Source organism: Notolepis coatsorum, assembly GCF_963971535.1.
Source record: "Notolepis coatsorum genome assembly, chromosome: 10".
NCBI classification, from domain to species: Eukaryota; Metazoa; Chordata; class Actinopteri; order Aulopiformes; family Paralepididae; genus Notolepis; species Notolepis coatsorum.
Window position 1 is genome coordinate 71,636,008 of NC_140174.1, and position 17,331 is coordinate 71,653,338.

At 44.1% G+C, this 17,331-nt stretch overlaps 1 protein-coding gene across 1 annotated transcript in view; it reads right to left on the reverse strand.

The window, feature by feature from the left end:
* The window catches only part of LOC311236000 (MAGUK p55 subfamily member 3-like), a gene marked incomplete at both ends in the record, with an annotated part of 131,125 nt that overhangs the window by 91,546 nt on the left and 22,248 nt on the right, over positions 1 to 17,331 (reverse strand). The window contains 2 exons of the mRNA XM_084323566.1: positions 12,981 to 13,061; positions 14,047 to 14,124. Of these exons, the coding sequence (XP_084179692.1) occupies positions 12,981 to 13,061; positions 14,047 to 14,124 (159 nt within the window). The remainder of the gene's footprint in view (positions 1 to 12,980; positions 13,062 to 14,046; positions 14,125 to 17,331) is intronic.

The following is a 17,331-nucleotide window of genomic DNA, read 5'->3' on the forward strand; positions in this document are numbered from 1 at the left end:
TTAAAAAGAATCACGTTAAAAAATATTTTCGATGGGATTCGAACTCGCCAGCAAACAAGCCATAGGATCCACAGCCATGTGTCCTTGCCAATTGAGCTATTGCTAGATACTGAATAAGGGGCGGTGACTTATATATATTGAGCTCCGCTCGTGTCGGATCTCATGCGAATGCGCGGGCACCTCGCGCGAGCACGCCGGCGCACGCACGCACCTGAGCGAGCACGCCGCCGCCGGTGCACGCACGGTAGCATTTGTCTGAAAAGAAGGGCGCTTTACCGCACTAGCGTGCGGTGACGAATGCGGAAGCATTTTTGCACTGCTTGCTTGGCATTAACGTACAGGCCCTGGGGCTAGCCTGGTCATTAGGATACTGTATACTCATTAGGATACTGTATACTCATTAGAATACTGTATACTCATTAGAATACTGTATACTCAATAGATTAGATCTGCGTTTTACGCAGGGTAGACACACCTGACGCATAGTGCGGCATATAGGAATGCACTGATATAGGACAATGTGTGTTTTGTTTGGTTTTGATTAGATTTTTTCCTTACTGAGTGGGTGTTTGTCGAGAATTCAATTACTATATGTTTTGTTGGAGTATGTTTCTGATGTTGTCCTCTCTTTTTATTTTTTCATTTGTGAAATGGGTGATAATGAGCGCGGAGAGTGACGCTGATGAGCCGGAGCTGGAAATCTGAAAGTTGAGTGGTTCTTTACGCATTTTGTATATGTTTCAATCAATGGGTTTTCTCATAAAAAGTGTCTAGATGAATTGAAATCTGCTTGTGGTTGTTGAGTAAGCTGTGGTGTTCTGTTGTGATTTGTTTCTTCAACAGGCTGTCGGGGGTGGGGGTGACTGGACGAACACGGCAAGCTGAGCGAGTAGACGATGAGTATATGTACAGAGAACGTTCAGCTGTCGTCTATTTCATAGCCAGACTCCTGGGGGACGCTGTAGTCATGCTGTAGGCCATACCAAGGCCCTTCTCCTGTGTGTACCTCAAAAGGAGGACGAATTGGGAACCAGGAACTGGCGGTGATGACGAACTGATCTTGAGGTAGAAAAATGCCTTGAGGTGAGTTCAGATAACCACGTTACGTTCGCGTGAGCCTGGAAGATATGCCACGAGCTGAGGCTCGATGGTGCCTGAAAATGTAGGGCTGATTGGTACCAAATTGAGGAGGAGGGGCCGACGACAGGATGATAGTAGTGTCCTCTGGGGGTTGAAGTATTGGTGGGGCTAAATTGTGTTGGTAATAGGGGATGGCTGAGCGACTGGCATATGCTCATGGTTGGGTGATGGAGTGTCATTTGTAAGTGTCGTTCGGCGCTCTCTACCTGATGGCCTGCTGAAGACTGCTGAAGATTGGAGTTGAGACTGTTGGATTCACAGTCTCAAGGGTGGGTGTGAGTGGAATCAACAACTGATTGAATTGGAATCAACAACTGAATGAATTGAAATAATGAAATGAATTGGAATAATGAATTGAAATAATTAATTGAAATAAGAATATTAGAATAATAGAATAAATAAAATGAGAAGGCCTAAATTGATTGGAATTGTGCAGAATGTGACTGGACTGTTTTAAAGTATAATCTGATTGAATAAATAAAATGTGACTGAACTGTTTTAGAGAATAATCTGGTTGGAATAAGTTTTAAAGTATAATCTGATTGAAATAAATAAAATGTGACTGAACTGTTTTAGAGAATAATCTGGTTGGAATAAATAGTGTGTAACTTAACTATCCTAAATTCTAGTTGGAATAAATAGTAAGCATCTTTTCCATATTTTAAAATCGAGAGTGTCAAGCATTTCTTCCATATTTAAAAAAATCCTGGTGAAATGAGGTTAATGTCAATTTGATGGCAATTTATTTTTAGTTTATTCCTCTATAAAGTTACGGCAATGAATTTTGATGACTGTTCGAATTGGTACCCTCAAATATGTTTCCTGGCTTATATTGTATAGTTGTTATTAGCATTTTACGGGTTTTTAGTCTGATGTGTTAGCCCGGAGGAGCAGAGCCCAGTAGTGCATTGTGGCAGACACAAGATTACAACGGGCATAGTGGATAAATGGGAAATCGAATGAACGGGTCATCGAGGTCCTGGGTGGGGCTATGTCAGGGGTAGGACGGGGTAACACTAAGGGCCAAGGTAAAGTTGATGATGTGTATTAAAAGATGGACGATTGGAGTGGGAAAAAGAAGACGTTCACTCCACTCTCTTCCCCTCTGGTCCGTTCCTGTCTAAAGACACTGGACTCTACTGGCGAGATACTCCTCCTCCTATTACCCCTGGAATGGTAATGTTAGACCTCCAGAAGGCATTTGATTCAGTGGATCACAACATCTTGTTAATGAAGCTTAGGGCCCTAGGCTTTAATGAGGCAGCTCAGAAATTGATTGGTTCCTACCTAACGGGGAGACAACAGGTGGTAGATATAAACGGAGTACTCTCCAGTCCTCGGACAGTAGAGTGCGGGGTCCCACAAGGGAGTGTTTTGGGTCCGCTCCTCTTTCTACTGTATATAAATGACCTGAAAGCAGCTTGCTCATGTGACCTTTTTTTATATGCAGATGACTCCGCCCTACTAGTGTCTCACAAAGACAAAAAAGTGGTTGAGCAGACATTGAGTGCAGAACTAGAGAAGGTTAGCGACTGGCTAGGCCACAACAAGCTGTCCCTCCACGTGGGGAAGACTGAGTCAATTTTATTCGGGTCAAAGGTCAGGCTCAGAAAATCGCCAGGTTTTAACATTAGAATAGGAGATACTGTTCTCACAGACAAAACATCTGTGAAATATCTCGGTTGCGTCCTGGAAAACAGCTTATCAGGGGAAAGCATGGCTCACCAAGCACTTACAAAGATAAATAACAGGACTAGATACTGTGGCAATTCCAGGTGTAGGGGTGGCAGAATAAACAACACACAGACAGGTTGCAGTTCCCAAAATCATACTCTTTATTTTCTTAGTCAAATAATAACGGTTTGCTGTCGGCCGGGCGGCGTCTCCGCTCTGTGGCCTTTTGCCTTGCGCTGCTACGGGGGACTGAGAGGAGGCTCCTCGGCTCCATTAAGTCCCCCCTCTCCAACAGGCGCACCGCGCCGTGATTCGCTAATCAGGTAATCACTCTAATGGGTATTTAGTGACAGGTGCGTCCGGAAGCGGACGCCCAAACATGGGCAGCGCCCAGCCATTGGGTCGCCACATAGCGCCCATCAATCACCAAGCCCAGGGGTGGCTTGGGGTTGCCACAATACCTAGCCAGAATCTCTAATTTTTTAGATCAGTCAGCGATGAAGATTCTTGCTGGAGCTCTCATACAGTGTCACTATGACTATGCGTGTGGCTCCTGGTACAACAGTGCCCCCAAAAGTCAGAAAATAAAACTACAGACATCACAAAACAAGCTAATCAGGGTAATACTAAGGCTACCTGCTTGAACCCACCTTGACCCATCTCACTTTGAGGTCATGAGATGGCTTAAGGTGGAAGACAGAGTAAACCAGATAGGGATGTGCCTAGTTCACAGAATAGTGCATGGGGTAGTGCCAGTGTACTTTAACAATTACTTCAACAGAATCAGAGACACCCATGCTTACCAAACAAGGCGCAGCTCAACTGACTTTGTGCCAGTCAGATTCAGGAGCTGTATGGGGAAGGAGTCATTTTTATATTCAGCAGCTGTCTATTGGAATAGTCTGCCCAGTGAACTGAAAACCATAGACAGTGCCGTTAGATTCAAGTCCAGCCTGAAGACATGGCTCAAAAGGGACTATACCTAGACACTTAGCTTAAGGCACCCTTGCATGTTGTATGAGTCTGTATGTATATAAATGTTAAATGGTATATGTGATGTGTTGTGATGTCACGTTTTGTATGATGCATGTGTTAAGCATCACATTCCCCCACCCCCCTACAAGGACCACAATGGAAATAAGCTCTGAGCTTTTTTGTGTTACATCCTTGGCAGTATATCCCGACTGTGCTCTTCTGTCACATGTTTATTTTTTATATTGTCAAATAAAGTCAAGTCATCTCCCTCTCCCCACTGACTGTGCAGGGATCAAGGCCTGGATGACCTCTGGACCGTCTATTTGCCACATGTAGCAGACTGAGATCTCCAACACGCGAGGAGGTTTTGCTAGGACTCTGCTTCGTTCTACTGGACGCCCACCTGACTGTCTCCTACACTTAGTGCATGTTTTGATGGTTGATGGTTGTGTCATAATTATTGATTATGACAAAGGGGGACTGAAAGATAAACCATCAAAACTACTGTCATACCCTTTGATAAGGTGATAGAATTAATATCTTATATTTAAACCCACCCTCGCTGAGTCTGTGTTCTATGTCTGCTTTCTCCTCTAATGCATTTGGTTTGACCTGCTGACCCGTGGTGCAGGCCGAAGCCCAGTCTCTTTTCCACACACAGTTTGGTTTGACCTGCTGACCTCGTGGCCCCTCTCCACACACACACACACACATACACACACGCACACACCTTCTCTGTGCCTACATCTGAAACCCAGTGGTCCCCGTCTGACACAAGCACACACACTCAAGTACACACACATAGGACAGATACACACACATAGCTCACACACACTTACACACTTCACATGCACACACACACTCACACACACATAGACAGTCCACTTCACATGCACACACACACTCACGTACACACACACATAGACAGTCCGTTTCACACACACTTACACACAAACATACACACAGATACACAAACAGAATTTATGACTACACTGAATTGCTTAAGTATCACAAAAGTATCATGAATAGCACGGAGTTAAAGACAAATTACTAGAGTAAGGACATGAACTCGGGTCTAGCCTCGCACACACTCACTCAAACAGATACACAAACACATACACACAGATACACAACCGCCCAAATGCGGGGGACCCCAGAGACCAATTATCGTTCGGCCCCCACCCTTAATGAAAGGCACGTACTGAAAATCCCCCACCCTCTACCTTCTCTTCCCGCCTTATTCTCTTTGTCCTCAACTATGACGGTGACAACTATCAATCATTAGGCCAGGAGGAGGGGTGTCCAACGACAAATGTATAAATGATGTGACGATGTATTATCGCGACCACCACTTGGCAACTGCTCGCTCCGTGCCTGGAGGTGTATGCATTGGTCCTGGTGGTCCTGATTTGTGATCTATTCGTGCTGTGAGAGTTCAGTAAACTACAGACTGCCATCTGACTCCTTGTCTCATCTCTGCTCACCACGCCGACATTCAATTAAAAGAACCCAGGGTTAAGTTACATTATAAGTGGGAGATCCAAAAGTATATCCTTTCACCGTGCAAACTGCAATGGAATATGGGGCATCTCTCTCTCTTTACATAATATTTTGATTCTATCCTGACATTTTTCAGTTGGAAGGGCAGTCTATATGCGAAACGGTAATTATTTAAAAAGAAATTAATAAAAAAACTAAATTTTCTTAATTTTTTTAAGGGCACTTTTTTATGAGGCTCAAAAGGGCAGGTGCTCAAGCACCCCTTGGGCTCTGTGTGCACGTGCCTGCACACATTCCAAAAACCTTTGTCAAAGACAAATTTTCTGTGTTTTCCGCGGAGAGGCACGCTGAGGAGGCTGTGCAAACTGCAATGGAATATGGGGCATCTCTCTCTCTTTACATAATATTTTGATTCTATCCTGACATTTTTCAGTTGGAAGGGCAGTATGCAAAACGGTAATTATTTAAAAAACATTTTATAAAAAAACTTAATTTTCTTTATTTCTTTTTAAGGGCACTTTTTTATGAGGCTCAAAAGGGCAGGTCCTCAAGCACCCCTTGGGCTCTATGTGTGCACGTGCCTGCACACATTCCAAAAAACGTTGTCAAAGACAAATTTCTGTGTTTTCCAGCTCCTACCTTTCAGCCGGAAGTATATATATATAGCTATAAGTATAAAGTATAAAGTAAAGCTTTGCAAAAAAGGTATGCAATCGTCAAAAACGAAAAAGTCCCTGTTTTGCCCTGATGCTTAAGAGGTTAAAAGAGAGAAAGAAAAAAGAGTATCAGATGGCAAAAAAAAGCATACAGGGGTAGGGGGTAGAAATACAGAATGACAAATGAAAAAAGAGGGAGAGCGAGAGCGAGAGCGAGAGAGAGAGAGAGAGAGAGAGACCTCAGGCTGCTTTGCAAACAAGCCCTAATTAAGAAATCATCATCTCTGCGTTGTAGACCCGTAAACTGAACAGAATCACTGTGATCAGTGTGATTTGCCAGGAATGTCTGAGTCTGGAGAGGCCAGGCTTTAGACCAAGGCTGCTATTGTGTCACGTATCATCATCTTAGAGTCAGACTGTGGCTTATAGGAAAGGAGCAGGAAGGACATCTAAAGGCAAGTGTGTGTGTGTGTGTGTGTGTGTGTGTGTGTGTGTGTGTGTGTGTGTGTGTGTGTGTGTGTGTCAGAGCATGTGAGCGGCGCGGAGCGTGATGTAAATTAGCTTGATTTGACCAAACTACAATAGTCTGCACCCCCTGGGCCCCTTAACAATTGTTTGTATTGAGCCGTATTGTATTGTACCCATTCTGAAATCTGTTAAATAACGTTTGCAACCATTCTACTAGCTTCACTTTGCTAATGTACGCTAGCCTAGCCGCAATGCTATGGCAGATCCCATTCACGTTAGCATGTAAGCTAACAACGTCAGCGCTCTTTTTGTGAGACTAAACTCTCCCCTCTAGCTTGATTTGACCAAACTACAACAGTCTGCACCCCCCGGGCCCCTTAACAATTGTTTGTATTGAGCCGTATTGTATTGTACCCATTCTGAAATCTGTTAAATAACGTTTGCAACCATTCTACTAGCTTCACTATGATAATGTACGCTAGCCTAGCCGCAATGCTATGGGAGATCCCATTCACGTTAGCATGTAAGCTAACAATGTCAGCGCTCTTTTTGTGAGACTAAACTCTCCGCTCTTGGTGGTACATTGTGTTTTTTCTTTTTTAAATCTTTTTCCCCCTCCTTTTTTCCGATTTTTCTCCCCCTTCCTGGTTGTTGCCAACCCCCCCTACTGTTGGTCCGAGAGGCTGGAGACTGTCACATGCTTTCCTCCGACGCATGTGCAGCCAGCCGGCAGCCAGCCTAGCCGCTCAGATTCTCACTGGGAGAGTGTAACGTGTGGAAGGTCGCACTACCTCTCTCCAGATCCTACCCTCGCTGAGCAGGCACCCCGACCGAACTGTAGGGGTCGCTGTCCACAACGCCCAGGACCCACCTGCCAGCTTTCCCCACCCCCTAATACTGCCAATTGTATTAGTGTGAACGGCCAGCCAAGCTGGTGACAACGCCGGGAGCTGGGCTCGAACCCAGCATCTCCGGCGTTGGTGACGAACGCAATCTCCGCTACGCCACCTGACCGCCCAGGTACATTGTGTTGATGTTGGTTTCGTTTCATCAATAAATGAGGCAGAACACAGTGAATGTATCCTTTTTTTATTGCACTTTGTTTGTTTCTTGCTGAAAATAAATGTTGCTAAATACTAGTTCACCCGAGTCCCGAGGTGATTTAAAGATGGCAGATTTCATTTCTGTTTTGACTTGTTAGCAGGATGTGTAGTGAGCGCGTTCACCCTTCTGATTGGTTGAAAATGGCCTTCATGTTTGAACTACATCGCCAGTTCGCCACCTATTGCTTTGGCATTGTACTACATGTATATTACGTCAGTTTAAACCACTGTGTGATCGTGTGCATTGAGCGGCTCGGAGCGGAGGAGAGCTCTCGCTCCAGAGTCACTCTGACCCATTTTAAAGCCCACTCCGCGGTCACTTCAAAATCCACCGCTCCGCTCGCGCTCCGCTCACATGCTCTGGTGTGTCATGCAGGGGCGTAGCTGGGGGGGGGGGGTAGATTAGGATGATTCTAAGGGCCCAGCACTGGGGGGGGGGGCCCAGAGAACACTATTATTATCATTTTATTAATATGGTTTTATTATTATTCTAAAGTAAGTTAATGTAGATGACTCAGAAGTATAATTGCCTGTATTAAAAGAAAAACGTCACAAAAGAAACAAACAGGTGCTTTTTTAAGTTTCCATAGATTGTGACTCCCCTGCATTTCTCTAACAATGGTTTGATCTACTGCCTCACGAGTCCCACCCACAACAGTCCTGAGCATGCAGCCAGGTGCTGTCGGCTGAGTGCGTGTGTGTAAAGACGGTCTGTCATTGGTGGTGGTGGCAGGCAGACCTTTCATGTAAGTTACAATGCTCAATACAATAAAACACATTTATAATCATCATCTTCTCTTAATTTCTCTCTCTCTCTCTCTCTCTCTCTCTCTCTCTCTCTCTCTCTCTCTCTGCACTAGTTGCCTCGGTCTCTCTCTACCTCTAGCTCTCTTCCTCTGTGCTCGCTCTCCCTTGCTACCTCTGATTACAGATGTGCAAACAGCTGCCACTCCTTGTCTCATCAACTCACAACTATCATTTTCCTTCAAGCATTTATTTTCCATCATATACCACTTTCTGATTTCATTTCATTGGAAAGAAAATAATGATAATAAAATAAGAATAAAGTACTTATATCTGCGTTTACAGATGCCAGCCTTCAAGTATCTTAAGGTACAACTAATGAAAATAAAAGAGAAGAATGCATTATAGAATGATAGAAGATAATATGATAGAAGCCCATCTCCTACTGTAACTAACCTGCACACTGTGTGTGTGTGTGTGTGTGTGTGTGTGTGTGTGTGTGTGTGTGTGTGTGTGTGTGTGTGTGTGTGTGTGTGTGTGTGTGTGTGTGGCCAGCCAACCAGGTAGAACATGGCAGAAAAAAGAAAAAATCATGTATTCAAACCAGTTCAGTGTATTCCTAAGTGTATTGCTCTCCTGTGTAGAATGATGTGGTGACTGCAGACTCAGGGAGGAGGCAGAGGAAGTGAGAAAGAGACCCAAGAGTTACAGGTAATGGGATATCAGACAGCTTAAAGTGTAGGATAACATCCCTAGTAAAAAAAAAAATGCTATCTCTATACGTTTTTGGAACCCTATAGCAATCCTTTAGGATCCCATAGTTTTTTGAGACAGTTCTGTGCTCTATATTGCAGGACATTGCACGTACAGGTGTTCATTAAATTAAAAACATTCTGCCATGGAGGTGGTCGTGCCGGACCCACTCCAAACCCCTTGCCTGCCAGTTACTAATCTTGCACCCCCACTTTCAACTATAACTAGGCGGCACAGCAGCGCACCAGCAGCTTGCAGCTTGAACAGACTGACAGGAAAATGTCCTCAGTTTGAGTCAAATTTACTCTGCGAAATGTACTGTGTATATCGAAGCTGGGAGTGATTGTATACTACAGAGCACATCAAAATGTAAGTGTCTGTCAACATAATAGTGTGCTTGAGTACTTTGTGTGGGAGATGGGATTACAGAGAGACAGGACAAGTAACAGCTTTTGTATGTTGAGTATCAGAGAACATTGTCACAAGAATAGGGAATAGGGAAAATATGCCGAGCCAAGTGCGACTCAAGGTTCTTTGGTAGACTATTGCATTGGTTCATTCATTGAAGATGAACGCAATGCGACATCCTTTACTAGGCTCACCCACCAACAGTTCAGGTGCTGAACTGCTGATCCGAATGTATAGGTAAAAAACATATTATGCGTTTTCATCAATAAATACATGGCCAAAAAAAAATCTCTTGCACGCTTACGCGCGCTCGCTTGTATTAGGGGCCCATAAGGATTCTTTCAGGGGGCCCAGAATCTACAGCTACGCCCCTGGGTGTGTGTGTGTGTTTGATTGATTGATTGATTGAAAACTTTATTAACAGATTGCAGAATGGGTACAATACAGTACAGCTCAATACACACAATTGTTAAGGGGATGCAGACCAGAGAAAGACTTTCGTCTTGTTTACATCAGGGTCCCCCATTTTCAATTCATCAGGACATATATGACATACATGACATACAGATAGACAGTACTGCTACATCTATACATTTATGACATACCAGATTTGCAAATACAGTACTGTTTGTGGTACAAAAAGAGTCCAGAAAAGGGAGTATATACATTTGACGTAAAAACTGTACATTGGAGGAGGTTGGGTGGGGTTGGGTGGGGGGGGTTGGGTAGGAGGGGTTGGGGGGGGGGGAACACTGTACAACTGTACAAGCAAAACTGTACATTGGAATATTGACAACCATACTAGGTAATTTACTGTACATTGGAGGGGGTTGGGGGGGGGGAGAAACACTGTACAAACAAGCAAAACTGTACATTGGAATATTGACAAAACCATACTAGGTAAATTACTGTACATTGGAGGGGGTTGGGTTAGGATATTTACAGGGGCCAGTTTCGAATTGCAGTCTCCCGTAGGTGTTCTTTGAGAGTGGTTTTGAAAGCGGGTAGTGATTCACATTCCTTTACAGCTTTAGGTAGGGCGTTCCACATTGATGTGGCATAATTGCGAAACGTGTTTAGTCCCTTGTTTGAGCCGAATCTGGGTTTAACATGATTTGTGGAGCTCCCTCTGGTGTTGTGATCGTGGTATTCACTGACCTTTGGGAAGTATTTTGACATGTACATGGTACCTTAGTCGTGTAGTGTACCTTGTAGACCAGGCCCATTGCAAGTTGCTGTACTCTGTCGTCTACTCTAAGCCATCCTAGGTTGTCAAAGTGGGCAGGGGTGAGGTGGGTTCTAGGAGTAAGGTCAAGCAGTAGTCTGACCAGTTTGTTTTGAGATGTTTGTAATTTTGTTTTTAGCGCCTTTGACGTGCTTTGGTACCATGAGGTGCAAGCATAGTCGTAGTACCCTTGAATGAGTGCTCCTGCCAGAGTCTTTAGGGCAGTGGTTCTCAAACTTTTTACACCAAGTACCACCTGAGAACGTAGCTGGCTCTCCAAGTACCACCATATGACCGGCGTTAAAATACAGTCTATTAGCTATGCACAGTTCACGCAGGAGGCAAATGTATTCCTAATACCATTATTTATTGTTAACTTTTGTCAGACACAGCCACAATGTACAAAGGGATAGCACTAGAACTAGCAAACGCTTCAACACAACTCATACAATGCAAGGGGCATTGAGAACATAATAACTAACATTCTCACATAGCAAGTGAGAAAATTAAGAACAATTGTATTTCAGCAAATGTACTTAATTCTCTCTCTATCTTTCTCTCTCTCTCTCTCACTCTCTCTCTCTCTCTTTCTCTCACACAGCAAGCAATTGTCCGTCATTCTCTCTCACACTCACACACACACACACACACACACACACACACACACACACACACACACACACACACACACACACACACACACAATTATTTTGTTACAAAAACTTAATTTCCTGCATTCTGGTGCAGGAATTTTTGAATGTTTACCCTTTAAATGCCAGTTTGTGTGATGGCATCACAAATTATTGTTGGTTGCCTTGGGTTAAATTCATGATATACCATAGGTTGCCGGCTCTATTTGTCTATGGAGAAGTACCCCTTCTTTGCATGGCTATAACTTTTTAAATTCTATTGCTACATTGCCATTATTAGGGCCCATTCAAAGTCCTATATGTATTGTTCATTGTGTAGCAACGTTAAACTTTTTCATTCACATTATTCATAGTAAAGTATGGTCTAATGTATAAGTATGTTTTCATCTCTTTCTGCAGCTTTCTCCAGAACGTGATCTATAGCCCCAAATGCATTATATTGATGATGCAATACAGTTTTATGGCAATCAGCGCGATATAAAAAATTCCAACTAGACGTACTTCTAGAAGTTACTACACGTCATCTGATGTTGACCGGATGGGCTAGGGGGCGTTTATAATTCCGTGGGCAGCGTTATACCAATCATCTAATGTGGGTCAAATGTTGATAATAGCAGTTAGTATCGAAGACGGTAACGTTACATGCTGAAACTCACCCCAGTCTCCGCGCGCCGTTGGGCGATCATCGTAGAGTAGAAGTCTTATCATTATGGGATGTAAATTTACCCGGTCCATCTCCAGCTTGTATAATGGTATATACGTCCAAATCATGTTGTTTATCGAGTTATTGGCAATCGATCACTGTGTAGCGTGACGAGCCAGAGTCCCGGGACCTATAGCGAGTGCCCGGAAGTACTACGGACGTCTAGCACAACCTCTATGGCACATCCTGTTAAGCGATTGCGCCGATCGGCCACCAGATGGCGCTCCTGAACCGCCAGAGAGCTCAGTGGGTCCTGCTGGTGGATCTCAGGCCAGCGGAGGGGACATATGAATCCGATCGCAGATTTTTTAAATATTGATATAAGGACGCTGTACAGCGTCCTCCGGCAACTTGAGCATGGCCAGCAATGACGTCTAAAAACGTTTCATGGCAGTCAAAGTGTTAAAGAAACACACAAAAAGTAAAATATTTACAATATATCAAATGCAAAGTAAATTTTTCTGGGGGGGATTATTACAGGCTAGGCATGTGTCAATGATTCAACCAACTCTTTTCAGAAAAGTGGGAGTATTTCATTTTTTATCTGACATTACAAGAAATCTAAAAAATAAATGGTTATGATCAGGGCTGAAGTTGAATTAAAGATTTATGACTGTTTAGACTGCATTACTCTCTGTCACAGTGATCTCCTGGTTGTTCCCCACTTAGATTATCTAACTATTGCGCTGCCGCAACCAGAAACACTGGCCTGGCCTGCTTCTAGGTTCAGTGGCCTGACTGCAAAAAAAGATAAAAATAAAATAAAATTATTTTTTTTGCTTTTTTGGAAATGTTTTCAAGTACCACCAGCAGTACCACCAAGTATCACTAGTGGTACGCGTACCACAGTTTGAGAACCACTGCTTTAGGGTATTCTTGTTTAGCAGAGAGGAGATCCGGTACATGAATCGAGTTCGTTGGTTGACTTTTTTTTATTACATTGTGTAATGTGTGTGTGTGTGTGTGTGTGTGTGTGTGTACCCTGAGGTGAGGCGTGCTCAGCAGCAGTAGCAGCTCTCTCTCGTCGTCCTCCATGGGGCCGTTCTGAAGCTCCTCTGCCAACTGACACCATCAACCAAACATTAATTAATGCCACAGAAGGAGAGAGTAAGCTACTGTAATAAACTACTCAAGTACAAGCACCGTTACTTGATTTGACCTTACGAGTAAATACCCGTCTTGAAAATTACTCCCATAAAAGTAAATTCTAAAAAAGCAAACTATTACATTCAAATGAAAAGCATTAAGATTGTGTCCACCTTCCAAAACATTGTCCCTCCAAAATGGAGGACTGTATTATATGGCCCCCCTGTTTGAAGCCATTTAAAATGGCCCATCTATCTATAACACAATGCAAATCATCTAGCATCCTCCATGGCTGTTAGCTAAAAGTTTGAGATGATGTCACTCAGTCCTCCTAATTTATCCCACAATGCAAAGCATTTAACACATTTTACTGATAGCTATTAGCTATAACATTAGTTACCAAATATTAGAGCTGCTATGTCAGCTACCAAATGTTACAGCTAACACTGTTAATCGATGGTCTTTGACAGTAGCTAGTGTCAGCTGCAATGTTAATGCTAGCTAACAGCTAAATGTGTTAAATGCTTTGCATTATGGGGTAAATTAGGAGGACTGAGTGACATGACATCATCTCAAACATTTAAATAAATAAACTATTTTGTCACCCTCTATCACCAATTGATATAACACAATAGTGATTCTATAACCAGTTCATGAATGCTTTTACATTTTCTGTTCTAAGCTGAGGAATTCCCAGGAAAATAATCTGGCACACAGGAAGTGAATGAATGATGCAAAGCAAATCAATATAATGCAAACTATCACCGCCATGTAGCCAAAACAAACAGAAATGAGGATCTTGCGAATTACCACTTTAATACAGTTCCCCATTGATCCATTTTAATCAGTGGGGTGTTGTACCTGCTCACTGACTGTCTTTCCAGAAATATCTCCTGTATCAATTCCTCTGAATGTTCTTTCTGGATATAAAATCATTGGAAAAATGTATGATTGCACTTACATCATCTGCCAGACAGGAAGCGCTGTGTAGGACTGGTGCAGGGCTCTGTCGCTCATATTGCTTCAGCTTCTCATGGATCTGTGACATCACACACACACACACACACACACACACACACACACACACACACACACACACACACACACACACACACACACACACACACACACACACACACACACACACACACACACACACACACACACACACACACACACACACACACACACACACACACACACACACACACACATTTATGTTAATGTGAAATACATAAATTCACTTACATTCATTCTGTGACTAACACTAACCTTAACTTAACCATAACCTAACCATAACTATAACCATAACCTAACCCAGTGGTTCCCAAAGTGTGGGGCATGACCCCCTAGTGGGGCGTGGAGGTACTGTAGGTGGGGCGTGAAAAGAAAAATTAAGAATAATATTAATTTAGCCTACCAAAACTGATAAACGCCAATGTCAATAAAGATGAACTGACTGTCATGTGTTATTCTTTATACAGAGCCCATTCAGAAGCCTAAATACGTTTAGCCACAAAAGGTGGCAAATTATTAGGCAAATTATTATTATTTGAATGAAAATAAATCTCCTATACTGTAGGTGTAGAGTGTAGGCCTACAACAACATTTTTAATTAGGCCTAACTATTTCACAGTGGCACAGGATCATTTGCCAAGCTTTTGTTCATTTTCAAATAAAATATAAAACGATAATTGTGTGAGGGGCGGCTGGGTGGCGCAGCGGACATTGCGCTCGTCACCAACGCAAGAGACACCGGGTTCGACTCCGGCTGTCGGCGTTGCCGCTGGCTTGGGCCAGCCGTCATACTAACTCAATTGGCAGAGTTAGCGGGTGGAAGTCGATGGGTGGTAATCTGGACGTTGTGGACAGCGACTCCTACAGGTCGGTTGGGGACGCCTGCACAGCAGAGGCAGGAAATGGCGGGGGTAGTGTGAGCCTCCCACACGTTACACCTCGCCAATGAGAGTCCGCGCTGGCAGGTGAAAAGATGTGACAGGCTGCCTCCTCGTGTACCCAGTGGAATTGGGATGGGAGGAAAAAAATTGAAAAAGAGGAGAAAAAGTGGATTAAAAAAAAAAAACGATAATTGTGTCTTTGTGTCTTGTTATCTTTAGTAGTAGAGGAAATGGCATGTTTGTAACCTAAAATGTATTCTAGCCTACATCTAGGTGGGGACCAGGTTAGGTGGGGCTCGAAAATATTTCCAACTACCCATGTGGGACCTGATCGAAAAGGTTTGGGAACCACTGACCTAACCTAACCTAACTTGACCTTAACCTTGACACTACAATAGCTTGTCAAATAAATAATTAAATCAATTATTTATATATAAATAAATAAAATAATGTCCTCATTTGGTGCCTAAATGTACTGATTCTGGTCCAGATCTTTCACATAAACGTGAAAACACAGTTACAATGTGAGAAGAAGAGACTCCTTCATGGGCCTCCTTCATACACTCATGTTTATATTGTAAATGTTATTGTAAATAGTTTGAGAAAGTTTGTAGGCTATGTCTGGTTTGTCTATTATGTCATTATTCATATGTCACAATAATCCAGCGCTACATTAATTTCAAACCTTAAAACAGTAACTGGACATGTCTTGTTTGTCAGGAGTTAATGGATGCAGGTGATCTTGATTAGTTGATCAACCAAGCCATGATTTAAAACCAGGTGTGTTCATGTATTTTTTTTGCATAGTACCTGCCAAGGGATGTTTGTAACTTGCTTTTCTATCGACATTAAAACTATATTTTTTGCACATAGCTTTTTTTTTGTCGCATCTCTTAGAAACAGCCCGGAATACAAAACATAACCAAACAAAAACCATGCAAGAAAACGATAGGTTATGTATATAACCTAGTTATATGGGTACTGGCTAAGCGTCCCGCTCTTACGCCTTACCGAGATATACCTCATCTCATGTACCTAGTGTACTCCATCAACGAATAAAAAAACAAATACACCCAGCACCTGCCAGGCCCCGCCCTAGTGACGTACTATATAGTACTAGGCGTGGTCACCACTCACTCTTCCTCGGAAAATCGTTTCCAAAGAAAAGTTTCCCCAAGGGAACTCAGGGCACGCTAAGAGCGGGACGCTTAGCCAGTACTCATATAACTAGGTTATATACATAACCTATCGTTATATACTCGTACTGGCATCACGTCCCGCTCTTACGCCATACCGAGATATGGGGTAGAGCGGACGCGAGGCCCGACAAATGCACCCCCTGAGGACCCGTAAGCCCACATCAGGGGGGAGGGGAGTCCCGTCACCCCACTCTTCCTAATGAAGAGGGGGCGGCAGTCAACTCCACCCGAGTGCGAACAAGAGGGAACTAGAATCTCTTGAACGCACAGCACAGGCGGAACCACGTGTGACACAACACATTGTGACCCACACCCACACACTCCTGCTACCCCACCAAAGGATGGGAAGCAGGAGAGGCCACAGACCTCAGAACCGCCTGGGAGACAGAACCCCCGGTCATGTCCATGAGGTAAAACCTTACGAAGGGACCCGGTGAGGACCATGAAGCCGCAGCACAGATGTCCTCCACCGAGGCCCCACCCAGTAGAGCGGCAGAGGCCGCCACCCCACGAGTGGAGTGCGCCCTGACGCCCACAGGGGGAGCCAGCCCGGCCAACGTGTAGCAAAGGGCAATGCCCTCGCACAACCAATGGGACAGGCGCTGTTTCGACAGTGCCTTACCAGCACGAGAGCCACCGTAACAGACAAAGAGCTGATCGGTAGCCCTGAGGCCCTGAGTACGGCTGAGGTAAACCCCCAAAGCCCGGACCGGACATGACAGGTGAAGGCCCGCCTCCAACTCACTAGCGTGAGGAGGCGGATGAAACGCCTGAACCACAATATCCCTGGAGCGGAAAGAACTCCGGATATTTTTAGGCACGAAGGCAGGATTAGGCCGCCGAGTGGCACCGCAATCGGAACGAAAAGACAGGCACTCTGGCCGTACCGAGAGAGCACAAAGCTCACCCACGCGTTTAGCGGAGGTGACGGCCAGCAAGAACGCGGTCTTGAACGACAGCTGTTCCAACGGCGCTTGCTCAAGAGGCTCAAACAGGGCCAAGGACAACCGACCGAGGACCAATTGAAGATCCCAGCTCGGAGCCAAAGAGTGTTTTACCGGCTTAACGCGTCGAGCGCCAAGCAGGAAATGCCTCACAAGAGGGTGGCTGAACAAAACAACACCCTCAAATCCCTCATGATAAGAGGAT